The following is a 26,409-nucleotide window of genomic DNA, read 5'->3' on the forward strand; positions in this document are numbered from 1 at the left end:
AGTACTCATTCATTATGTGCTAGTGCCTATGGTGTCTTTAAAACACCCGACGGAGCTTTTATTTTTTTAACATTTATAGTGCTATATGACCCGGCGCCGCCCTTCCAGGATAGAAGTTCCAACCTGGAACGCAAGCAGCCCCTCCATTCTGGTACACTTGTGGTTTACTTACAGCTCCTCACAGCCTGTTGCATGATGGTTCTTGTTTGTATCTTCTGGATGTGTGAGTATTCAGCCTAGTCATTTGTATTCCATAGTTCCGGGATAAGTGTGCTCCAAACTGGAATGTTGTGGCATTACCATAGTCCCCAGCTACCTGTCCTATGCACGTTGGTCCTTTCCTGGATGCGTGCATTCCATGCTGGAATGCAAGCTGTGTTTTTATTGTTTCAGACTTTATTTTTGGTTTATCTTATTGGTTCAGCTTATTTATACTGTTTTTTTATTGGTCCTCGGGCATTTTGCATTTCACACTGACTCACAAGATGTCAGATTGCAACTGAAGCATACAACTTTACATACTGCTATCCCATGACTTTTGGCACTTCACTGTCGCCCATTTGCCTGCTCCCCAGCCATTATGTGCAGCTGTAACCCCATGGCTGGCAGCCCAGTAGAGATCTTTCTGAGTAGCAGGGGTTAATAGAAACTGGCTTCCCCCCATAGATGGCTACTTAAAGATGGCCACCGTCGACCAATGGGAAGCCAGGGTTTCTTATCCCAGGAACCCAAGGGGCTGGAGAGAGGAGTAAAGGGGACGAGACTTATCCGAGGAAAGAAGATGAATAGTGAGTTAGGGGCTATACTGTGGCTGGCATAATGTGAATAAGGGGCATTACTGTGTGATAATGTGGATGAGGCAATACTGTGTGTGATAAAGTGAATAAAGGTAACTAATGTGTGGCATAATGTGAATAAGGGGAACTAACGTGTAGCATAAAGTGAATAAGGGGAACTATTGTGTGGCATAATGTGAATAAAGGGTACTACTGTGTGGCATAATGTGCAATAATACTGCAATAATACTGTTTGGCGTAATGTGAATAAGTGGCATCACTGTAAGGCATACTGTGTATAAGGGGCCCTACAGTGTGGTGTAATGTGAATAAGGGCCGTTACTGTGTGGCATTGTGGGCACTACTGTGTGGAGTTATGTGGCGTAATGTGAATAAGGGGTACTCTGTGTGGCGTAATGTGAGTTGGGGGCATTTCAAGTGACTAAGCCCTTCATGATGCATAGCCACACCTATGCACACACACACACACACACACACACAGAAACTAGCAGCAGTGGGTGGGTGTTCCTGAGGATTGCCTATCACTGCTGCCGGGATACCTAAGATAGAAGACCCTGGGTAGTGGTGACACGTCTGGGCTACCCAATCATTGTGGCCACAGTGATTGGGACACTGGGGGTGAGCCGCTGCTGCCCTGCAGCTACAGGGTGGTGGATGTCACGGTGGCTAGCGGTGATCAGTTCACACAGGAGGCGGAGCCATGGCTGTGACCGGCAGCTTTTCTGCAGCGCCAGGTGTAGAATATATTTGTAGTGCCTGCTCACTGTGGCCACACTGATCAGAAAACTATGTGGGCAGAACCGTGGATACTACGAGCTATGGCTGCACTGCAGAGCTGGGTGGGGTATCGCAGGACTGACTGATTGACTGTGGGCAGCAGTGATGGGAACTAATTCGGAGCGGAGCCACGGGTGCAGAGGGGCCAGCATGTCCCTCTGAGATCGGTGGCTTCTGGTAGATTATGGCCCTCATTCAGAGCCGTACGCTCTGAGCAGAGCGCACGCTCTGAATGAGGGCCGGCCTCCATTTTCATGGAGCGTCCTCCTGGACGCTCGTATAGCTGTGGGTCACCACCCACAGGCTATACGAGCGTGCATTGTGATGGTCGCGATGGTCGAGACCATCGCGACCATCGAATTTGCGAGCCGGAGCCTGCGGTTGAGGTTTTCAACCGCAAGCTCCGGAGTGATTTTGGCTCTATCAGAGCCAAAATCACTCCCACTGACATCACTAGTGATGTCAGTGGGCCGGCTTCTGACGGGACCCCGTCAGGGAGGCACGCCCCCGGCACGCCCACCAAAGGGGGCGTGCTGTCAATCAACATTGACAGCACGCCCCCTTTGATCGGACACAACGAGCGAAGGACTTTCCTTCGCTCGTCGCGTCTGGCGCATGCGCACGACGGAGCTCCCTCCGTCGTGCGCATGCTCAGTCCATAACATCGACCCACTTGCGAACGGACAGCCGCTCGCGAGTGGGTCTGAATCAGGCCCTATGTTCCATTGGTCTGCCCAATTCTTTTTTATTTATGAATATATACTTTATCCATTTGTAAAAAACATATATACTGTAGATATGTCATGTTCTAGCAAGCAGAAAGATGAATTATGGCTGTAGTTTTGTAGCTCAATTTATCTATATATTGTTTAATCTGTTACTTCTATATTTCTCTCTCTGCTTGCTGCGTTTTGTTTCTCATCTTCCCCTTTGTTTATGCTTTCTAGTTGCGCCAGTGGCCTATGTGGAACTTTACTATTTTGCAACTTTACAATGATTAAGAAAATAAAACAAACTTGATGAAAAAATAAATACATAATTGCCTGGAAAACCCTTAAGCTGCCCATCCACTAAGCGATTATACCTAACTATGGAGCGATAATGACGGTCGTTATCGCTCCATCGCTTGGTAATCGCCCGCAAATCGGGCAGTAAAAGGTTAAAAACGACCAGCGATGCACGCGCCCGCTGGTCGTTTTTAACATCAATCATCGCCCGATGAACGTTCAGTGTATGCAGTTCACCCCGCAGGAGACGACGGCGTCGTAATCGTGCCGTCGTCCCCCGCATCGTTAAATGGATGGACAGCATTAGTCAAAGGTTCCCAAACTGGGTGCCCTGGGGTTCGTCAGATCACATGTAGATGCAGATCAAATGCAAGGGTGCCACAGGTTGTTTGGTGGTCTAGGACAATTATTTATAGTCAATATAGCAAAACCAGTACTGGCAGCTGCCAATCATAAAATATGTGGAGAAGCAGAAGCGCAACCCTGTCCACCACATAATTGAACCTAAGGATGACAGATCAGCACAATTGACTTAATTTAATTATATTTTCAAACTTTTGGCCTAGGGGTACCCTGAAAAAATGCTGATACTCTAGGGTGCCGGGATTAAAAAAGTTTGGGAACCACTGCCCTAAGTGCAGAGCATTTTGGAGAACAGATCCCAAACTAAAGGGGCCTATACGTTAGCAGATAAATTGAACGATAGAACGATATCTCTTTCAAGCGTTCAATTTATCTGCTATGGATAGGCCCTGAGCGATGATAGATGCGCACTCCCGCGGCTGATCAATTGAATCTTTCATCGCTCCAACATATTGGTCAATTATCGCATATCGCTGCCAGATATTAAAAATATCTGGCAGTTTATATGCGGTAAACAACGAACGATGAACGTTATTAGCAGCAGCTACAGAGCGCTGCAGAGAAAAAAATCCACTCCCTGAATGATGTCATGCGATATCGTTCATCGTTTGCCAAAATTTGTCATGTACATGACAAATATCGTTCAGCACAGTCACCGGAATTTTCAATGGATAGCTCTTGTTTTTCATCAATCAGAAAAACATCTGCTAATGGATAGGCCCCTTCAGAGCTTAAGAACCAGTTACACTTGCAGTGCATAGACATCCACAAGCAAATTAGTATATTCCAAAATAGTATAAAAAAAGACAAACAATAATATATTCCAATAAGCAGGTACAATACTTTTTTTCCCATTCAAAATGAGTAAGAAATACTCAATATGAATCACTTGCAAATGAATGCCAACAAGGTCACCGGGTTTTGTTAGACAAATACGAGGAATCACAAGCACCAGCTGCAGAACACTACGTGATAATAAGACCTGCTTGTGTGTAATGCCCTGTTTAAACAGGCTGCATTTATTTTTTGAGATATACGGCAAAGTAAAACTGCTTTTAGGCAAAGTGGTCAATATGGGTTGGGTACGGGAACCCAACGGTCACAATGCAGATGGTCACAATGCCGACAGCGGCATCCCAACAGTCAAAATCCTCATGGAGTTTGGTAAGTATTCTAACCCCAATCCTAACCCTATATAATGGAACTATCAGAGTACTGGAAAGGGGGAGTAAAAAAACTGCAAAAAAAAAAAAAAACTTTGAAGCATAAAATCTTTATTAATAAGTAACAGTGGTCAAACTGGTTTCTAGGTAAAGTAGGTATTGAATTTACTACATTTCCCAGTCAAAGTATGTAATTAATTTGTATACTGCCTAAAATACATTATGCACGTTTAACAAGTCCTAGGCAAACTAGGTAATGAAGATAATTTTGTACATTGCCTAATACATTTACAGGCATTTTTAACAATGCCTGATTTCCCACATTGCCTGTAACATATAAACACTACCAGACATACTTTTTATAAATGTATGCTGTTTAATGTCTCAATATGCAGATGTGTCCTTACTCATTTTTGCTGCAGTCGCACCAAGAGGGGCTGGTCCTGTGAGACACTGCTAGTGCCGGGCATAGTTTTTGCATCTTTGTTTGCCAAAAATGCCTCTTTTTTGCCTAAAATGCATCTAAGTAGCAAGGTGACTAGGATGCACCAGCAGACGGTGCTGATTAATTTGATATGCAACGCTTGTATATCTGTGCGACCGAGTCTCTCAATTAGCATACGAAGTGCTACGAAGCAGCAGCCGCAGCTTTTTTGCACCACGTTCCGTTATCAGACTCATGTGCACACAGATATACAAGTGTCATCGAATTAATCAGTGCAGTCTCCTGGTGCGTCCTAGTCATATCACATTGCGACTTATCCATTTTCGGCAAAAAAAAACGCCCAACGCTAGCAGAGTTGCACGGGACCTGGCAGATCACTCATGCCAGGCATATCTCGCAGCACGGCGTATTAACGCTAGATGTGCAAGGACACATCTGTACTATGAAATTAAAGCATTGAACAAATAAACAATTGGAGATAAACAAAATGATTATATCATTCAAATTGTAACAAAATTTGATCTCTGTTTTTTGACCCATCATAGTAGCCACCTTTAGCGGATATAACTGTGGCATTCTTTCTGCAATGGAAATTAAATGTTGTTTGGGACGTTCTTCCAAAAGTTCGGTGGGGTCAAAGTAGATGCAGTAAAGTGTGCATAATTGATTCTTAAATGCGAATAAATATTTAATGGAGTGGACAATATTTTTACTTTTTACACGTCACTACTTTGTTTTTTTTTCACCTGAAAAATAGAGGAGCCAACTCACCCCCTCCCCAGAAACGTTATGCACCATGTAATCTTACATTTCAAAAAATATATGCAGCTAGCATGAGATTATAGGGATAAACTGCCATTTACAGGTATTTTCCCTCGCAACACTACTTGGAACATTTGCGGTTACCCGGAACTATGATAAGAATTTATTAGAGGGTGAGGAACCTCTACATTTGTTTTGATTTACTGCCCTCTGGCAGATGACCAGTCCATTTGAAATCATTTCATGCCATTTTTAAATATCATGGGGATTTCTTTGCAGAACGCTGTATTGGCAATTATGAAGACTGACTTACCCTGAGTCTTCTCAGCAGTTATTTTGGAAAACAGAGATACCTGGGATACTGATAAAAAGGGTAACCCCAGTACTTGTAGGAACACTCCAACCACAAACTCTGCAAGTAGAAACCCATAGCTTCCTGTGAAGAGAATAATAAGAGACACGGGATGTGGGAGAAAATAAAGAGATATTATGAATAGGAGAAGGTAGGAGAAATTCTTAGGTTACTTGGTGTATATTTTTAATATAGTTGTCTCACTCAACAGAACTATACATTATATTGCAGACAATTTGGAGAATGAGATGTATTATATACAAAGTGAAACTAATACTGAGCAAAGTTGGATGTATGAACTTTTGAGGAGATGTATCAAACCTTAGAGAGAGATAAAGTGGAGAGGGATAAAGGATCTCATTCAGAGGCGGTCATTAGTGGCAAGCGGTCGCATTGAATCAGGGCGGCCGCTTGCATTCTGAACGGCCGCCTCCTTGTCGATCGTTAAGCTGTGGGTTACCCACAGCTTAACGACCGACCAGGTTGATGGTCGCGATGGTGATCACCATCGCGACCATTGGGGCTTATGACCAGACCCTAAGGTTGGGTCTGGGCACTCGTAAGCCCCAGGGAGCTTTCTGCTCTGATGGAGCAGGAAGCTCCCCACTGACATCACTGATGATGTCAGTGTGGCCGCCCAGAAAACGGTAGGCATTCGTAAAGGAATGCCTCCGTTTTGGAAACCACCCCCTGGCCTACCTACCAAACAGGGCAGCTGTCGATCAACATCGACAGCCGCCCCTTTGGTAACGAGCTCCGGAGCGACAGTGTTTATCTGTCGCTCCGGGGCTTGCGTACGCGCAGTGCAGCAGCTGCGTGTGCGCAGTCCAAACAATCGAGTCGGTTACGAGCGCCCCGGCGCTCGGAAACCGACTCTGAATGAGGTCCAAAGTACCATCCAATCAGCTTCTAATTGCCATTTTTCAAACACAGCCTGTAAAATGATATTTATAGTGCATACACACGGTCAGATTTAGCTGGTCGATATAAACCATAACGATATCGTTTGATAGTTTATATCGTCCATTTTTTGCCCCTTCCAACCCCCAAATGACAGACAATGCGCAGGCACGAATGGTCGATAACGATAACGACCATCGCCCAAGCATGCAGTCCAACCTGGTCGATATACTATGGGGACCCGCGATCAATGATCGTGGGTCGTTTAGGGGTTGGTGCTGTGCTGGATGTTCGATAATGATCATCCAGCACATGCAGGACGATCAGACAACGATATCTTTATCATTGTCTGATCTGACCGTGTGTATTAGAAGCGGATTGGTTGGTATTTTATCTTTCTCCAAGGTTTGATACATCTCCCGCTTTGTTTCATTTACAGTGTTTCTGGAAAGTATTCACAGCGCTTCACAGGCACCACTCATCACCAGGCCAATACCATCCCTACAGTGAAGCATGGTGGTCACAGCATCATGCTGTGAGGATGTTTTTCAGCTGCAGGAACTGGAAGACTAGTCAAGATAGAGGGAAAGGTGAATGCAGCAATGTACAGAGACATCCTGGATGAAAACCTGCTCCAGAGTGCTCTTGACCTCAGACTGGGGTGACGGTTCATCTTTCAGCAGGACAACGACCCTAAGCACACAGCCAAGATATCAAAGGAGTGGCTTCAGGTCAACTCTGTGAATGTCCTTGAGTGGCCCAGCCAGAGCCGAGACTTGAATCCGATTAAACATCTCTGGAGAGATCTGACAATGGCTTCCCATCCAACCTGATGGAGCTTGAGAGTTGCTGCAAAGAGGAATGGGCGAAACTGCCCAAAGATAGGTGTGCCAAACTTGTGGCATCATATTCAAAAAGTCTTGAGGCTGTAATTGCTGCCAAAGGTGCATCAACAAAGTATTGAGCAAAGGCTGTGAATACTTATGTACATATGATTTCAAAAAAACTTTTTGCATGTTGTCATTATGAGGTACTGTATTGTGTGTAGAATTTTGAGGGCAAAATTTATTTATTCCATTTTGGAATAAGGCTGTCTGTAGCATAACAAAATGTGGAAAAAGTGAAGCGCTGTGAATACTTTCCGGATGCACTGTAGGAGGTAATTTAATATTTCTTTCACCAACATGATGGGAGCCTCACATCACTATTTTGCACATGTATTATTAGCAATTAGATACTTGGAATGCCTGCAGGTTAATTATCTCCTCCCACTTCAAACTTTTAGACATACTGTAAGGTCAGTATGGACATGTTGGACTTGGCTAATTTAATTACTGCTTTTAACATTCTAATCTACTGATCACCTAATGGTTATTCATTCAGTTTGGTTACTGAAAACTACAATACAAAGTGATACTAGACAAACACACCTTAAAATAAACAAGTTTGACTAGTGTCTTTAACTATGAAAATACATTTTAATATATTCAGGTTTTGTTTCAATTGAAATGGATACACAAGGATAAAAATAAAAGGCTTAGCTGATTCTGCACTTATCTATTTTCTCTCTCTCTCTCAACAGTATAGTCTACAAAACAGAGAACCACAATGTGAGAAGCGCTAGTAGGCTTAGAATATAAACTAAGATTGCCATATCACATACCGCATAATAAAAGAATACACATAACATTTTCACTAAAACCATTCCAAGCACCTTCTAGCTATACATACTGTACATTCATATACATAGGGGCTGGACACAGTGCATAGTAAAATGAGGTCTGTTAACCTTTGGGTTTTGCCAAGAAAACGAGGCACCAGATGCAGGAGATGTTACCAATAAAAAGCCCAAATGCAAGGAGCAGGCGATCTGAAGAGCAACGGCTGAGGATGCGCACAGCAAAAAAACCAATCAACATCTAAATAGGCAGAAATGGACATTATTAAAGTACATGCTGCACAATATTACAAACAAATATAGACTATAAGGCCTAGTACAAATAGCCCTTCATTTTAAAGCTGCACTATCAGCTAAACCACTGTACTCCCTACATGGCAAATATCGCTGACTTGCAGATCCTGTCTTACATTCAGCTATCTGTCGCAGTGCTCCAGTTAGGAGAAAGGGGTATACAAGTTAAATATTGTGGAAGCAACATAGCAACATTACAAAGTATACGGGTCTTCATACAGTGTAGTTACATTGTATACAAGAACACAGTCTTACAGAGGGTGGGTGGGGAGCATAGTTGGGGATAATAGAGGCTGGAAAGTTAGGAGGGGTGTTGGCAGATTTGGCTTAAGAGATGACAATTCCAGAAGACAGAAACAGCACAGAAGAAATCCTGGAGTTGGGCATGGAAGATGATGATCAGGCAAGAGGGAGTGTGAGTGAGAATGAAGCTTTAGAAATATGGAAGGGAGGAGTGATTGAGGGCTTTGAAGGTAAGTGAGAGGAGTTTGAATTTAATTATGTGACAGGGAGCCAGTGGAATGATTGGCGAGGGGACAGCACATCTGAAGCGTGAGAGAGGAAAATGAGGCATGCAGCAGAATTATGGATAGACTGAGGGAGGGCAAAGTGAGAGATAGGTAGGTCAGTAAGAAGTAACTAGAGGTGGTGGCCCCAGGCAAACTCTCAAAGTGGGCCTCCTATTTGATTTCCATAAACTCTTAAGGTGGCTACACACTTGGCGTTCTGCACACGATCCCACGATTTCCCTTGAAACTCCTCCCGGGCAGCTCTGCACACGATTTGATGTTTAAAGTGTCCAATTTACAAACAATCTACAGTGCATCCAGACTTTTTCCAGTGCATTGTGTACCAGACTGGCAGATCTGCCCTACAGCACGGCAGATCTGAAGAGGCGATGTGCGACCAGCGGGGACGCGCATCGCATCGTGAGTGGGGACTCACGACTTGGGCATATTTTACACGATCTCTCGTTCCGATGTGTTGGAATTGGCCAGATCGGGTAAAATATCGCCAAGTGTGTAGGCACCTTTAGGTCTATATGTTTTATCATATCCTAAAAAATTCTGTATCATGCATATTAGAGATACATAACAACTCTAAACACAAATTTACAGTGTTAATGTAATCCCCAATCACTAACATTTCACTTCATACCCAGCAGCACCTTCAGGTATAATAACCCTCCTCCTGCTAGTAATCACCTATTTGTCTTTAACTTTGCTGCTAGTTTATCATCTCCATCCACAGTAGCAGCAGCATCCTACATGCTCAGGCTCATGTCCTCTTCACTCAGCCCAGCATGCTGCGGTCAGCCAATCACCTCTCTGTGCTCAATGCAGGTCCCTATGCATTCCCAGCTGCGGCGCACACTGTTGCATTCCGGTCATTCGCAGCAGGTGTCGTTGGCGTCAGGTGTGCGCTCCCAGGTGAGTTTGGGGAAAACCATCTACAGGTCACTATTGCACCGCTCCAAGCATCCTTAGTATAGCCTGCATGGCAGTGGGCCCCTTTCACCTTGTGAGCCCCTGGACACTTGCTAGTCTAGCAACCCTGTAGTTACGCCACTGGAAATAAGGACATGGCTAAGGGCATTAGTGGCTTACAGGGTGAGAAAGGGGCAGATCCTGGATATATTGAGGAGATGGAAATGACAAGAGAGGAAGAGGGACTGGATGTGTGGAAAGAAAGAGTTGAGGATGACACCTAGAAATCCAACATGGGGAACAAAGGAAATGGAGGTATTGTCAATGGTCAGGGAGAGGTAGGGTAAAGAGGAGAGTCTTGGAGGGAGGAAGATTATTTCAATTTTAGAGAGGTCAAAATTAAGGAAGCAGTGGAACATCCAAGACTAGACTGGCAGCAAGTAATACAAGAGAAAGGACTGGAGGGGAGAAATCAGGGAAAAAGAGAGAGTCGTGTATCATCATATTGAAAGACAAAGGTGGTAATGAGCTTGCCGAGAGATGAGGCGCAGAGAGAGAGAGAGAAGAGGAGGGGACCAAGACAGTATGGAGAAAGCAGGCGAGGGGAGGCAGGAGTGGAAACAGAGAAGGAATGGTTGACAAGTAGGAAGGAACCATGCGAGTGCAGTATCATGGAGTCCAATGAGTAGAGGATTTGAATGAGGATGGACTGTTCAATGGTGTTGAATGCCGCAGTGAGGTTGACAGGAATCAGCAGAGAAGTGACCCTTGGATTTTTGCAAAGAGGAGGAAATTGGCGATTTCAGCCTAGGCAGCTTTAAGTAATTGGTGTGGACAAAAACCAGATCGGAGAGGGTCAAGGTGGAAGGATGTGGAAAGGAGGGAAGTTAGTTGGTTGTAGACAACCCGCTCAACAGGTTTGGAGGCATAGGGGAAAGACATGCCGGGAGGTAATTGTAGAGGAAGGAGGGGTCAAGGGATATGCTGCATATCCACTACACAATTAAGGAACAACTGAACGATAACGACATCGTTATTGTTCAATCGTTCGTTATATTGTGCAGTGGATATTGAGCCCACACTGAACGATATATCGTTCAGTGTGGGCACCCTCCCTCATCCGTGAACCTGCACAACCTGACAATATCATCAGGTTGGACAGCAGGTTCGGGCGATTAGCGACGGCGTCAATGACCAGCGGGAGCACGCATCGCTGGTCATTGACGGCATATTCACTGCGCGATATTGCGGGCGATGAACGATAACGATGTATTGTTCATTTATATCATGTATTGGATACGCAGCATTAGTTTCTTTAGAATGTGTTGAGACTAGCATGAAAAAACCATCAGCAGCAAAGAGAGTTAAAGCCTATCACACACACAGACAGTAATATTCTGAAAAAAGGGAGCAAATGATACATTTTTATAAAGTATATGTTCCACTTTTTTGTATACCTGCATTTGTGAGATGGTATAATAAATGAAGAGCACATAATAAGGGGCACTTCTAAAGTATATCTATATATTTAAAAAATAGTTAAGAAGAGAGTCTGTAGTAGTAGTAGTAGTAAGTGGCATTATTTGAGAATTTTTTAGTCATATATATGGGTCTACTCTACAGTATATGGCAAATGTAACTTCTAAACAACAGAAAATCATGTTTGCTTTTAAAAATGAACTTTAAAACATTGCTTAATATGATAAAACTGTTAACAATAAATACAATCTATAAATGTGCTGAGTTCATCCTGACAGTGAAGTACTTGTCAAAGTTTTCTGGTGAGTTCATGTTTAAATATGTACACTTCTTTTGCAGCCCTGCCTAATCTCCTGAAAACGTTTTATAGTTCATCACTGTAATATGAGCTGCCTGGAAACAATGTACAATGCAAGTTGCTGAAGAGCTGAACCCTAACCTCATTTCCAGGTTACCATACACAATAGCAGGCAGGGCAGCTAGATACACACACTTTATGGTGATACTTTATTCTTGATAAATAGTAGGCCTGGAGTAACCCCTGGCACAGTGACATATACTTAGCAGCACCCAGATGATCAATAGGTTACACAAAAATAACCCAGTGTAAGGGAATATTTAGATCACACAGGTGTATATGTACAGTAGTTACTAAGTGAGCAGGTGTATATGTAGTTACTAAGTGAGTAAGGTGTATTACATATCACAATTATTACTTTTTTGATGGATATAAACATTTTTTGGTGGATACACATTGAGTGCTAATTTTGAAGATACCTTTTTCCACATATGTCTTTATGAAGTGAGGAAGAACGTTTAAAGAGTTTATACAGATTTTGTCTTTCTTGTTTTCCTTTTCATATTGAAAAAACTTCGAGTGAAAGAAGCATAAAGAAAAGAAAAAGATAAAGGAACTTTGTAAGGAACCTTTTTTTTGGACATTTGGAATATTATTTGCCTGTTTCTAGTTATCGGGAGCGCTCTTTGATCCTATTCTAAAAATCTATTTGTATATACTATTGTTTTCTTGTATTTTGGGCAAGAGTAGGATAGGATTGGCGCTACAGCATACCGTTTTAGTTGCGCCCAGACATCTCCTTTCTATAAATTTTGTATAGATCACACAGGTGCGCTTATGTCTAGTCGAAGTAAAAACTATACTACCCTTCGTATTTCAGTATGCTGGTAATAAATCCCCCATATAGGTGTGCACAATCATACACTCTAATTGTCATCATATGGAGGGAGACACATATAAAGAAAACATGGTGTAATATGAAACTCGACTTTATAGTTTTCATAAAAAAATCCAAATATAGATATACTGTATACTGTTTTGAAATGGGCACCGCTGCTGTACTCGGCAGAATGGCTGGCGGGGTCTGGATCCTCTCGGATCCAGGCCTGCCGCCGACACCCAAACAGGCGCCGGTCCCATAGCTGCCGGGTGCCGCCAGCGATGACGTCACGAGCCGTGATTGGCTCGCGGCGGCCATGTTTGATTTTCAAAGATGGACACCGCGAGCCAATCACGACTCATGACGTCATTGGAGGCGACGGCACCTGAAGAGGACCACAGATGCCCTGGGGAGTTGGCAGCCACTCCTCAGGTGAAGACGACAGAAGCTCTGGTGGGTGGGCACCCGCCAGACGAAGACGTCGAAGCCCTGGTGGGTTGGCGTCCGCCAGGCAAAGGCGCCATAATACCTAGTGGTCGACAGCCATGAAAAAGAGCTGACAAAGGCTGCCGCCCACTAGGTGAAGACGCCAAAGCCCTGGCAGGTTGGTGCCCACCAGGCGAAGACGCCGAAGCCGCGGCGGGTTGGCGCCCGCCACTCGCAGAAGTCCTAGTGGGCGGCAGCCAAGTAAAAGAGCTGACACAGGCTGTCACCTACTAGGCGAAGACGCCGAAGCCCTGGCGGGTTGGCGCCCGCCAGGCGAAGAGGCCTAAACCCTGGGGTGGTGGCGGCCACGCAAAAGGGCTTAAAGGCGGCCGTACCCCAGGTGAAGACCTGTAAAATAAAATATTACAATATTAAAGTTTTGTGTTATTTTAATATTGTTTTTACAGGTGGACTACAGGTGGCAGTGGGCCCGAATGCCCAGTATGTTGGTACTTGTGGTTTTCCAAGTACCAGCATGCAGGGACCTATAGTTAACCTGCAAAAGAAAATATTATTTAAAATGCACCACATCACATAATCAACCTGGCACCCACCACCCAGGGGTGCTGGGGATAGCCCTGGGCTATCAGCCTAGGCCTGGGGTGCTTTGAGGAGGGGGACCCCTTTATTGGGGGGCTCCCCAGCTCCTCAGGGATCCCTGGCCTGACTAGCGGTCAGGGGTGATGCTGCGGCTGGGGGGCCCGGTGAAAGGGCTCTCCTGGCTGTGGCATCACTCCCCCGCTACAAGGAGTCTGGTGCTGGTTCTGGGAAATACAGGGGCTCTTATGCATTTTTTCCCCCTGTATTTCCAGAACCAGGACCAACTCAGAGCCCTGTGCTGGTTGCGCTAAATACGGGGGACCCCTACGTCATTTGTCCTCTGTATTTTGGCAACCAGGACAGGTTCTGAAAAGCCTGGTGCTAGTTGTGCTTAATACGGGGGACCCCTACGTCGTTTGTCCCCTGTATGTAGCACAACCAGTACTGGGACTCCAAAGCCCGAAGTTGGTTGTCTTCTAGGGGGCGGGGCTACGCCTTTATTTTTTTTTTTTAACACATTAAATTTTTTAACAGGTGCATAGATGGATCTCACTGCTGCATTCGTGCCTCTGTGACTTATTGATTTGATTTTCTCAGGTGCATACGCACTACCAATGAGCCCTCTGTCACCCACTGATGCCCCCTTTGCATTGCACCACTGCTGCTGCCGCTACCCCACACGCCTACAGCCGTCTCGCACTCTGCACCTCCCAAACCAACCTCCTGTGTGCTGTCCCCTCTTCCACCTACGTTAGTGTAGCATTTTGTTGCCCTTCTCCCCTTCAGGTGGCCTGGTTTGCTCATCCAAACCCTGATAGTTAATACATTTAAAAAAAGCTATGAAATTTCATAGACAAAAAACCTTACGGTTTCATATTTCCTATTAAGGCTGCTTAGACATGATCTGAAAAGTCACAAAAAAATATTGATTTTCTGCCACTCAAACTCCAAAAAGCAATTAAATTACGATCATTAAGGCTGACGCCTTAATGGACGTGTTCCTTGTGCAATACAGATATGGTATACCATCACACCCTGTGGTTAACTGCAGATTCAGCACTCTCACAGAATGAGATTGCTGTCACTCACAAAATGGTGGAGCTGCTAATTCACAGAATTATGTGCTCATTGGAATACACACATGCAGTCTATGCAACTGAGGTCAAAGCAGAAAATAGAGCTGTGCAGATGGGATAAAAGTGGTGTGGATGGAGGGAGGAGACACAGCAGCGTGGATAGGTGAGACACAAAGGCGTGCTGAGGAGGGAAGGTTATGCAGTACAGAGGGGATGGGGGTAGCCAAAGCAATGCAGATGGGTGGAAAACAGTGGTGCGGATGGGGGGAAACAGAGTGGCACAGTTTGTGGGGAGAGCGATGTGGATGGGGAAGTGAGTGGCATGGACATGTGAAGACAGAGCAGTGCAGAAGGGTAAAGACAGATTGGTGCGGATAAGGGAATACAGACTAGCACAAATAGGACAACAAACAACAGTAGGGATTAGGGAAGACAGATTAGTGTGGCTGGGTAGGAAGACAGAGTAGTGCGGGTGGGGGGAGGAGACAGAGTTGCACAGTTGGGGGGGACAGAGTGGTGCAGATGGAGGAATAAAGAGTGCCACAGAGGAAAGGAAGACAACGGCATGGCTTAGGGGAAGGCAGTGGTGCAGAAGGAAACAGAGTGGCACGGATGCAGGGCGGTGCAAATGGAGAAAGACAGATTGGTGCGGATGAGAGAACACAGACTACCATAGATCAGAGACCACACAGCAGTAGGGATTGGGGAAGACAGATTGTTTTCCTCCCCATCCACACCAGAGTGATGCGGGTGGTGGTGGGAGACAGAGTTGCACGGTTGGGGGACCAGAGTAGTGCAGATGGAGGAAGAAAGCATGCCATAGATGAGAGAAAGAGAGCAACATGGCAGTGGAGAAAGCATGGATTCAGGGCGGTGTGACTGGGGAAAAACATTGGTGCGGATGAGGGAACACAGACTATCAAAGTTGTGAGACCACACAGCAGTAGGGATTGGGGAATATATAGCAGCATGGAGGCATATTGGGGAAGAAAGTGTACATGCATAGACAGAGTATGATATTTTAAAAAATAAGGGAGCTGAATGTGTATTCTAAATGAGATAAAAGTATGCAGTGAGAAGGATGTTGGAAGCCAGTGAATTGTTTTGGTGATCAAATGGGAAGATTGTGGGCACTGAGTGGGATGTGGGAGCCACATAACTGCTCAAACCTCAATTGCATAGACTGCATGTGTGTATTGCAATGAGCACACAATTCTGTGAATTAGCAGCTCCACCATTTTGTGAGTGACAGCAATCTCATTCTGTGAGAGTGCTGAATCTGCAGTTAACCACAGGGTGTGATGGCATACCATATCTGTATTGCGCAAGGAACACGTCCAATTAAGGCATCAGCCTTAATGATCGTAATTTCACTGCTTTTTAAGGTTGAGTGGCAGAAAATCAATAGGTTTTGTGAATTTTCAGATTATGCCTAAGCAGCCTCAATGGGACATATGAAACCGTAAGGTTTTTTGTCTATGGAGATATATATATATATATATATATATATATCACACACACACACACACACACACACGTGTGTGACAAAAATACTAGGGAAGTTGTCAACAGAAGACATACAGAATATACTGTATGTCCCGGGTACCTAGTTTCTGTCTGGTAGACAGCTAGCTAATTACTGTAGAAACCTTGATTGCCAGACCAACTGTGAAGGAATTATAAAAATTGGATCAGTTTCTCTAGTCTCTCTCTCACTGCCTGGGGAGAAAGTTGACGCCTGCAGACAAAGAGATAATATTGCTTGCAATTGTAAGTGCTGTGCTAAATGATGTCTTGGTGAGTTGGACTTTAGGTCCTTCCACCTTGAGAGAGTATGTGAGTTAGAGCCAGACAGGCAAGGATCTATTTTTAGGTTTGTCTTATTTTGTGCTCTCAAATAAAACTAGCTGTGAATACTTGCACCAAGGCCCTGGACTGGTATGTTACTAATTGGCTGCTAAGTGCAAGGTGATGTGGTTTACCCCAAGACACAGCACATCTAATCTGATCTTGCAAAACACACAAATTGACAAAGGGGCATGTGAGCCCCGAAATGTTGGTCTATTTATGTGACACATAAAATGTCAAATATTTCAAGTCTCCGAGTGCGGCTGTTCTTTGGTCATATCTCTATATATACATATATATTATGTACACACACACATTTTATATATATATATATACACACACACACACACACACACACACACATATACAGTGTATAATATATATATATATTGTACATACATACACACACACAGATTTCCTGCTGAGATTAGACAGACCAAAGTAAGGCGCTACTTGCTGGGTTGTTGCTTTTGCAGTTTTTTTGGACAAACTAAAGCCATTTTTTATTTTATAGAGCCACCTTCAAAATTGCACCTAATAAGGCGTGTTTTCCCACTTTCAAAATTGTGTTATACCCCTGATGAAGCGCATTGGGTGCGTTTTATCTACCCTATATAAGGGTGATATATATATTGAGGAAATCCAACCATATGGGAGAAAAGCCACATTAAAGTCTTTAACATTCAGAAAGTGGACAAGTCGGCCGTAGGATTCATCTCTTCCAAGAATTTATAATACTGTATATTGGATTATGAGCCAATTATATATTGGACTTTTATAATATATCTAATTGAAGTGAACAGTTTGTTATTGGTGTTCTTTGAGGCGCTTCTTCTATACTACTATAGAAAATATTGTGTTTTAGCCCCTACTAACAAGGGGGTTGTCTCTGAAAGAATTGCAGCCATTTATTGTGTGCTAACAAAAATTGAGTGCAGGTTAAGGGTACTTCTTTATGTGAGATATATATATATATATATAAAATATGAGATATGGTAAGAACTTACCCATGTTATCTCTATTTCTACGAAGTCCATAGGGTTCCACAGGATACCTTGGGGGTATAGGTGATGGCGGCAGACATCGGGCACCTCAGAGTTAAAGTTTTAAGCCTCCCAGGATGCACTGGGGTCCCTCTCCTATACCCCGCCCCCGAGCCAAGGCATCTCAGTTATGTAACAAGCCATAGGCCGGAGGAGGAGAAGAAAGAGAGAGAAGAAAGCTCTGGAACACACAAGAATCACATTCTCACCAGAAGGAGACGGAAAAAAACGGTATCCAGATCAAAGCCCATCTGCAGTACAGGTGCGACAGGGCGGGAGTCCTGTGGAACCCTATGGACTTCGTAGAAATAGAGATAACAAGGGTAAGTTCTTACCATATCTCATATTTTCTACTTCATGGTCCATAGGGTATCCACAGGATACCTTGGGGATGTCCCAAAGCAGTATCCTTTAAGGGTGGGGACGCTCCTGTGCTGAAAGGAGAATCCGCCGGCCGAAGGAAGCATCCTGAGAGGCGAAGGTATCGAATGCATAATACCTCACAAAAGTATGGACAGAAGACCACGTGGCTGCCTTGCAAAGCTGTACAACAGAGGCACCACGGCGAGCTGCCCACGAAGGACCCACATACCGAGTAGAATGAGCCCTAACAGAGGACGGTACAGGAAGGCCCTCCTGAGTGTAAGCCTCAGAAATCGCCATGCGAATCCATCCTGCCAAAGTTTGCTTAGTGGCAGTGTGACCGGATGGCTTCCAGCCCGGACTCCCGATCACAGGTTGGGAGGTTCGATCCCCACTTGACCTAGGGGCATCAGGGATTCCAGCTTACCGTCAGTGACTGCCTGTCACTGACTCTGCCCACTGCGCTGTGGGCATAACAATGCTACCACCACCGAGCTCCTCCTATCGGCACTCGGAACAGCTTTTGAAAACCCAAGCTCCTAACTTGGCACCTGGAACCGCTTCTGTTGCATATGCGTTTGACTAGCTGTGGCCACACCCCCTGATTGGTGTCATTTGAGTCCTCCTGATCCCTCGCAATAGACCAGTTCTGCACGGTAGCTGGCAGAGGGCTTGAATTTGAAGACGCTGAGCTCTTACCCAGAACAGCCAGAGAACGGAATAGCATTTGGCGCAATTCTGTTGGTCACAGGATTGAGCTACAATTGAAGTCAGGCAAGATGTTTATTGCTCAAAGTCTTAAAAAAAGACTCAACCTTCCGAATGAAGGGGTACATTAGCATACAGGAATCTTATCAGCAGTTCTTCTCCTCAAAGAATTTACAGGGTTATGCACATAGAGGGCTCACAGGCCCTCTTTTTATATCATTCTTACACACAATATCACAGGGGGGTAAATCCGCCCTGTGTTCCTCTCAACCAATCATGCTTCCTCACATAATATAATTTAACCACATATTACATTTCAAAGGAGTCAACCAATTTCCTCATTTCTAATCTACCACCCAAACCTAAACACAAACTCATTTATCATACATTGTAACTGTCTCCTAAAATGTTGATATAACATTTCACAGGAAATAGTAAATGACATTCATCCTTCCCAATGGAAGTATCTATCAGTTTGGCATTCCCAACCTTAACACATTCAGTGACATCCAAAAGGGGCTTCTTAAAAACAAACAAATTGTCTTTTCAAAGGAAGTGCTGTAAATGAAGGGTTTGGCCATATAACACTGTTCACACCTTCACACAGAAAGCTTCCATCCTGGTCTCAGGTCTTTCTATTCATCAGACCTCCTGCTAGGAAATCACAATTAGCATCTAATTTCCTACAGTCACAAGCTTGCAGTGGCGTAACTAGGGTATTTGGAGCCCAGGGCAAATTTGAAAAGGGAGCCCCCCCCCAACATCCTGAGATGTGCGCCCAAAAAAAAATGGCCATGGTCACTTAAAAATGGGGCGTGTCAACATGACACACCCCTTTATTTTCACGCTGAACATTCCTATCCGTATGCACCTTAACCCCAGTAGTACCCCTTATACAGTACCCCCAGTATGCAGTTGTGGTCCCTCTTATGCAGGCCCATAGTAGTGCCCCTTATACAGTATCCCCAGTAGTGGTCCCCCTTATACAGCCCCCAATTAGTTCCCCTTACTCAGTACCCCCAGTAGTGGCCCCCCCAAATGCAGTGCCCCACGTAGTGTTCCCCCTTATGCAGTGCCCCCAGTAGCAGTCCCCACAATGCAGTGCGCCCAGTAGCGGTATTCCCTTATGCAGTGCCCTTTATATGGTGCCCCCAGTAGTAGTCCCCCCCCTATGCAGTGCCATTTATATAGTGCCCCCAGCAGTAGTCCCCCCCCATGCAGTTTTCCCAGTAGTGGTCCCCTTATGCAGGCACCCCGTAGTGATCCCCCTATCCAGTGCCCCCTGTAGTGGCCCTTCCTATTATTGCCCCCAGTAGTGGTCCCCCGAGTGCAGTGCCTCTTGTAGTAGGCCCCTTTTATAATGCCCCCAGTGGTAGTTCCCCCCCAAGTAGTAGTCCCCAGTAGAGTAGGTCCTCCCAATGGCGCCCCCAGTAGTAGCCACCCCTCCCCCAGTAGAGGTCCCCCCAAGTAGTAGCCACCCCTCCCCCAGTAGAGGTCCCCCGAATAGTAGCCACCCCTCCCCCAGTAGAGGTCCCCCCAGTAGTAGCCACCCCTCCCCCAGTAGAGGTCCCCCCAGTAGTAGCCACCCCTCCCCCAGTAGAGGTCCCCCCAGTAGTAGTCACCCCCCTCCCCCGTTGTGCAGATAGGTTAAAAAAAATATATATATATATATATATATATATATATATAAAAATATACTTACCTGAATCTCTGCTCCTGGTCCTGGTCCTGCTCGCGACGCAGCTCCCGCCCGGGTTGGCGCGCTCAGCATTATTCGACAGACGTCATGACGTCAGTCCCATTACCCACTGCAGGAGCCGGACAGAAGTCCGGCTCTTGCAGTGGTTGCTGCAGCAGTCAATGAGAGCCTATCTGACTCTCATTGGCTGCTGTTTAACACACGCATCGCCGTCAGCGCTGGTGGCGATGCGTGTGTTATGCACAGCCTGAGCCCGCCTCCTGGCGCTATTGGGCAAGCGCTCAGGGGGAGGGAACGGGCTCAGGCGTGCAGCACAGGACCGGCGCTGGAAGCCTAGCGCCGGTCCTGTGTAAATGTGTAGCGCTGACCGCACTCATTGCGATCGGCGCTACACTGCCTAATAGGGCGGGCCGGTACCGTGGCCGGCGGCGCCCCGCCGCGCTGCCGGTCCAACGGCAACCAGGGCACGCACCCTGCCCGACCCCCCCTAGTTACGCCACTGCAAGCTTGTCATGTCTTATACAGGCATATTCAAGAAGTGCATTTTCTCTACAAATATACATTTAAAATCATACATTTTAAATACATTCACATTTCATGGCTGTGCACAGCATCAGACTTTTCACCCTGCAGCACTGAAGCCCAGGACCTGCTGTCCTGGCTCAGTGCTGCACATACCATTTTAAATAAGTTTTTATTTTTGAAACACTCAGCGCCTAGTGCAGAGTACACATTTACAATGGGCGCCTGGCGTCTTTTGTCCTTTTAAAAATAGCGCCGAAACACGGGTGTTAACCCCTTCAAAAATGCGGCCGCCATTATACACGTGGGGCCGGCCTTCAGCCACAGGCAGGCCAACCCTTCTTACGGAAACCGTAGAGGACAAACAAGGAGCTCGACTTCCGAAAAGAATTGGTACGGTCAACATAAATCCTGAGAGCACGTACCACATCCAAGGAGGCCTCACAAGCTGAGAGGTCTGGGGAATTAAAGGCCGGCACTATAATTTCCTCATTAATGTGGAAACTAGATACCACCTTAGGTAGGAAACCAGGGCGAGTGCGAAGCACCGCCCTATCCCTATGGAAAATCAGAAAGGGAGGGCGACATGAGAGAGCCCCCATTTCTGACACTGTTCTGGCTGAAGCAATGGCCAGAAGAAACAGTCTTAACTGTAAGCCATTTTAAATCCACTGAGCCCAGTGGTTCAAATGGTGGTCCTTGGAGAGCCCTCAGGACCACAGCCAAATCCCAAGAAGCCACTGGTGGAACAAAGGGAGGGTGAATACGTAGGACACCTTGCAGAAAGGTGCAGACATCAGGAAGAGTAGCAATCCTACACTGAAACCACACTGACAGGGCAGAAACTTGCACCTTCAGGGAAGCAAGGCGAAGACCGTGATCTAAGCCCGCCTGTAGGAAAGCCAAAACCCTGGATATCCTGAACACCTGAGGATCATAGCCTCTAGGGCGACACCATTCAAAGAAAGTATGCCACACTCGGTGGTAAATTCTTGCAGACGCAGGCTTCCGAGCTCTGAGCATGGTGTTAACTGCACAGCTGGAAAAAACCCTGGACCTTAAGAGGGCTGTCTCAACAGCCACGCCATCAAAGACAGACGACTCAGGTCCGGGTAAAGGCAAGGACCCTGAGACAACAGGTCCGGACGTTGAGGCAACAGGATCGGAGTGTCTATGAAGAGACTCCGAAGATCTGAGTACCAGTGACATCTGGGCCACGCTGGAGCTATTAATAGAAGCGTGCCTCATTCTTGCTTGAATTTTCAAATTACTCGAGGAAGACTGGAGAACGTACGTAGGGAAGAGGTACGCAAACCTGAAGGTCCACCGGACCGACAGAGCATCTACTAGAAGAATACAGGAAGGGTGAAGGTAGCGGTACTACCTATAAATCCTAAATCGGTTGCTGCCTTAAGAGGAAAAAGATAAGGGGCTCACCTTCCCTTGTTAGCTATATGAATAAGAGAGAATAATCCTCTGACACCTCCTAAACACCCCGTATCTAGCTCAGATAAAAATCACAATGCAAGTGTTATGCTAAAAAATTATTTTTAATAAAATATGTAATAAACAATTAAAATATAAAGATCAGCTATAACCGGTATACTGTAGACACACTCACTAACAACATGTAACATAGAACAAAAAACATACAAGTGTTTCAAATTAGGCAGATACGCTATTGAGCATTTTACTCTGATCTCCGGATAATATAATCAAAAATGGGAGATAAGAATGATAAAGTGTCTTCTCCAAATAGTGTTCCACTATAGGTGGATAATCCAAAACAACATATGACAAGTTCTCACCATGTGTGAGATGAGATTCCTCCAACTGGTAACTTCCACTATGGGTAGATAATCCCGATCAACATGTAACGGGTTCTCACCATAATAGAAGTGATATTCCTCCAAATGGAAATTTCCAAGGAAAGTACAGTCAGTAGAAATAGTTTTCCGGCAAACTGGTGGGTATCTTACGTGCTGCAGAAGATCAAAAGGTCCCCTCCACTGTCATCAATGCGTTTCGCCTGTTACCAAACACCTGGTAACAGGCGAAATGCATTGATGACAGTGGAGGGGGACCTTTTGATCTTCTGCAGAACGTAAGGTACCCACCAGTTTGCCGGCAAACTATTTCTACTGACTGTTGATCGGGATTATCTACCCATAGTGGAAATTACCAGTTGGAGGAATCTCATCTCATACATGGTGAGAACTCGTCATATGTTGTTTTGGATTATCCATCTATAGCGGAACACTATTTGGAGAAGACACTATCATTTTTATCTCCCATTTTTGATTATAATATCAGGAGATCAGAGTAAAATGCTCAACAGCGTATCTGCCTCCTTTGAAACACTTGTATGTTTTTTGTTCTTTGTTACATGTTGTTAGTGAGTGTGTCTACAGTATACCGGTTGTAGCCGATCTTTATATTTTATTTATTATATATATTATTAAAAATAATTTTTTAGCATAACACTTGCATTGTGATTTTTATCTGAGCTACATACGGGCCTATAGGTGGCGCCAGAGGATTATTCTCTCATTCATACGTCTACCAGAAGAGCCTCCACGTCTCTTGTTCTTGACCCGTACACAGGCAGCTTGTTGTTGTATCAGGAGGCCATGAGGTCTATCTCCGGAGGACCCCACTTGTTCACCAGTAGTTGAAACACCTCCTAGTGAAGAGACCATTCCCCTGGATGCACGTCTTGATGGTTGAGAAAGTCTGCTTCCCAGTTGAGGACTCCCGGTATAAACTCTGCCGAGATGGCAGGGAGATTGTCCTCCGCCCAAGTCAGAATGCGGGACACCTCTGTAAGTGCCGTCTGACTTAGTGTTCCTCCTTGGCGGTTTATGTAAGCCACCGTGGTGGCATTGTCCGACTGTACCTGCATGGGTTTTCCGTGGAGAACATGTTTTGCTTGCTGAAGAGCTCTGAATATTGCCCGAAGTTCAAAGATGTTTATTGGATGCGCAGATTCTGCTGGTGTCCACCTGCCCTGGAACAAGTGTGGACCAGTCACTGCTCCCCAGCCTTGGAAACTGGCATGCGTTGTCAGAAGGACCCAGTTTGCTACCCAAAAGGGGCGTCCCCTGTTCAAGTGAGCCAACTGTAGCCAAAAGGCCAGAGACAGACGTACCTCCGGAGAAAGCACCATGGTCTGTGTCTTTATCCGATGGGGCAACCCATTCCATCTGGAGAGGATCAATTTCTGCAGGGGTCTGGAGTGAAACTGGGCATATTCCACCATGTCGAACATTGACACCATGGAGCCCAGTAACCTCATCACTGAGTGAACAGACACTCGGTGGCACTGAAGGCAATTGCGTACCTTTGCCTGTAATGCAGAGATCTTTTCCTCCGTCACAAAGATCCTCTGTTGTTGAGAGTCCAATAGGGCACTGAGATGGAGCATCCTCTACGAGGGAACCAGGGTGGACTTCTTCCAGTTTATCAACCAGCCGTGATTTTTCAACACAGATATTGTCAGTTGCAGATGGTGCTGGAGGATCTCTGGAGACCCTGCTAACAATAAGAAGGTCGTCCAGATAAGGCAACAAGCGGACCCCCTGCATCCGCAGGTGGGCCGCAATGACCGCCATGACTTTGGTAAATACTCGAGACGCTGTGGCCAGACCAAAGGGCAGTGCCTGGAACTGGAAATGTTGGTCGAGCACTGCAAACCTGAGGAATTGCTGGTGTGCTAAGATAATAGGGAAATGCAGGTAGGCGTCCTGAATGTCCAACACCACCATGAAATCCCCAGGCTCCATTGCCAGAATAATGGAACGCAGGGTCTCCATCCTGAACTGAAGGACCCTCAAGGACTTGTTGAGGGATTTGAGGTTGAGGATGGACCGGTAAGACCCACTGAGTTTCTGCACCAGAAAGAGATTGGAATAGTATCCCGTGCCCCTCTGGGGTAACGGAACAGGCACTATAAACTCCAGCCTGGAGCATCGAGTGCAACACTTTCTGGAGTTCCAGGGCCTTGTTCTGATCTGACGGAAGGCCTGTTGTAAAAAACCTGGGAGGCCTTCACTGGAAGGAGAGGGCATACCCCCGAGAGACCACCTCTTGTACCCAAGTGTACTTGGTAGTCTGGTACCAGCACTGGGCGAACTGAAGCAGGCGGCCTCCCACTCTGGGGTCCCCAAAGGGGAGGCTCGTCCCATCAGGCTGAAGGCTTATTGTCTGACTTGGGAGTAGGACGTCTTGTACTCCAAGCCTGCTTCTTTGGCTTGGCAGATTTCCTGTTTCCTGACTGTCTTGGAAAGGACTGTATCTTGGACTTACCTTGGGCGAAATATAAGGCCGAAAGGACGAAGTACCAGACCCTGATGGGACTGTAGCCGATGTCAAACACGCAGATTTAGCTGCTGCCAGCATGGCCACAATTTTGTCCAGATCAGGACCAAACAGGACCTGTCTATTAAAGGGCAAGCATTCCAATCCCTTCTTGGAATCTGCATCCAATTTCCAAGAGCGCAACCACAGGAAGCGGTGAGCCGCTACTGCTGCCGAGGAGATTCTGGAAATGAGGAGACCTTTATCTAATGCTGCCTAGTTAATATACATACGTGGCTGAGTCTCTGAGATTGCCAACTAATTCCACTTGCTCAACTGAGGAGTCAGTATCCAGAGACGCCTCCAAGTTATCTGCCCAGCGCTCCATGGCTCTGGCCACCCAGCATACGGCCATAGCCGGTCTGGAAGCCCCTCCAGCAAGGGAATAAATGGATTTTAAACAAATTTCCACCTTGCGATCTGTAACATCTTTTAAGGAGGGCATGGGCAATGTAGCACTCCTCACTAGGCGTGTGACATGACAATCCACCTATGGAGGGGTTTCCCATTTGGAAAAATAATTATCCGCAAATGGGTATGCAAAAGCCAAGCATTTTTGAGGCTGGAACAGCTTACCCGGATTTTTCCACGCCTCTTCTAAATGATCCACTAACTGACCAGATAGAGGAAATACAGTAACATCTCACTTAAAGAAAGCATATTTAGTTTTGGCCACGGGGGGATCCTCATCCTCAGTAACCAAGGCCACATGGACCGCCAGGATAAGGCCAGGTATATAGACTTTAGACTTAGACTCCGCCTCCTTTGCACGAAGGGGCACTTGGTCTGAAAAGTCAATAATTTCACTGTCATCAGACGTCATGTCATCATCATCATACTGAGCCGTCAGACACTGAAGGCCTCTTAGAAGGCCGCAATGGTGATCCCCTGTAAAACGTTCGTCAGGTGCTGTACCGTAGAGGACAATGAATTCACCCACACAGGCTCCTGCGAGACCTGGGGGGGCGAAACCGGGAGACCATGAGGTATCATCAACTGCCTGGGGAACCCCTGCATGGGTGATGAGACTACAGTCTGCTGCGATAACCCCATCTGGGGAAATGCAGGGGGCGTCGTCAACTGGCCCACAAGGGTTGTAAGTGCCTTAGCAAAACACGCCCAGGGCGGTTCCTGTACAGGCGCAGT

The 26,409-nt window shown here is 45.8% G+C and overlaps 1 protein-coding gene across 1 annotated transcript in view; it reads right to left on the reverse strand.

The window, feature by feature from the left end:
- The window catches only part of LOC148516673 (major facilitator superfamily domain-containing protein 8-like), a 171,041-nt gene that overhangs the window by 18,221 nt on the left and 126,411 nt on the right, over positions 1–26,409 (reverse strand). Inside the window, exons 10-11 of the mRNA XM_088479762.1 lie at positions 8,356–8,485; positions 5,628–5,750 (exon numbers count right to left, since the gene is read on the reverse strand). Of these exons, the coding sequence (XP_088335888.1) occupies positions 5,628–5,750; positions 8,356–8,485 (253 nt within the window). The remainder of the gene's footprint in view (positions 1–5,627; positions 5,751–8,355; positions 8,486–26,409) is intronic.

The sequence above is a fragment of the Taudactylus pleione genome, unplaced genomic scaffold (assembly GCF_031769625.1).
Source record: "Taudactylus pleione unplaced genomic scaffold, aTauple2 ptg000244l, whole genome shotgun sequence".
NCBI lineage: Eukaryota > Metazoa > Chordata > Amphibia > Anura > Myobatrachidae > Taudactylus > Taudactylus pleione.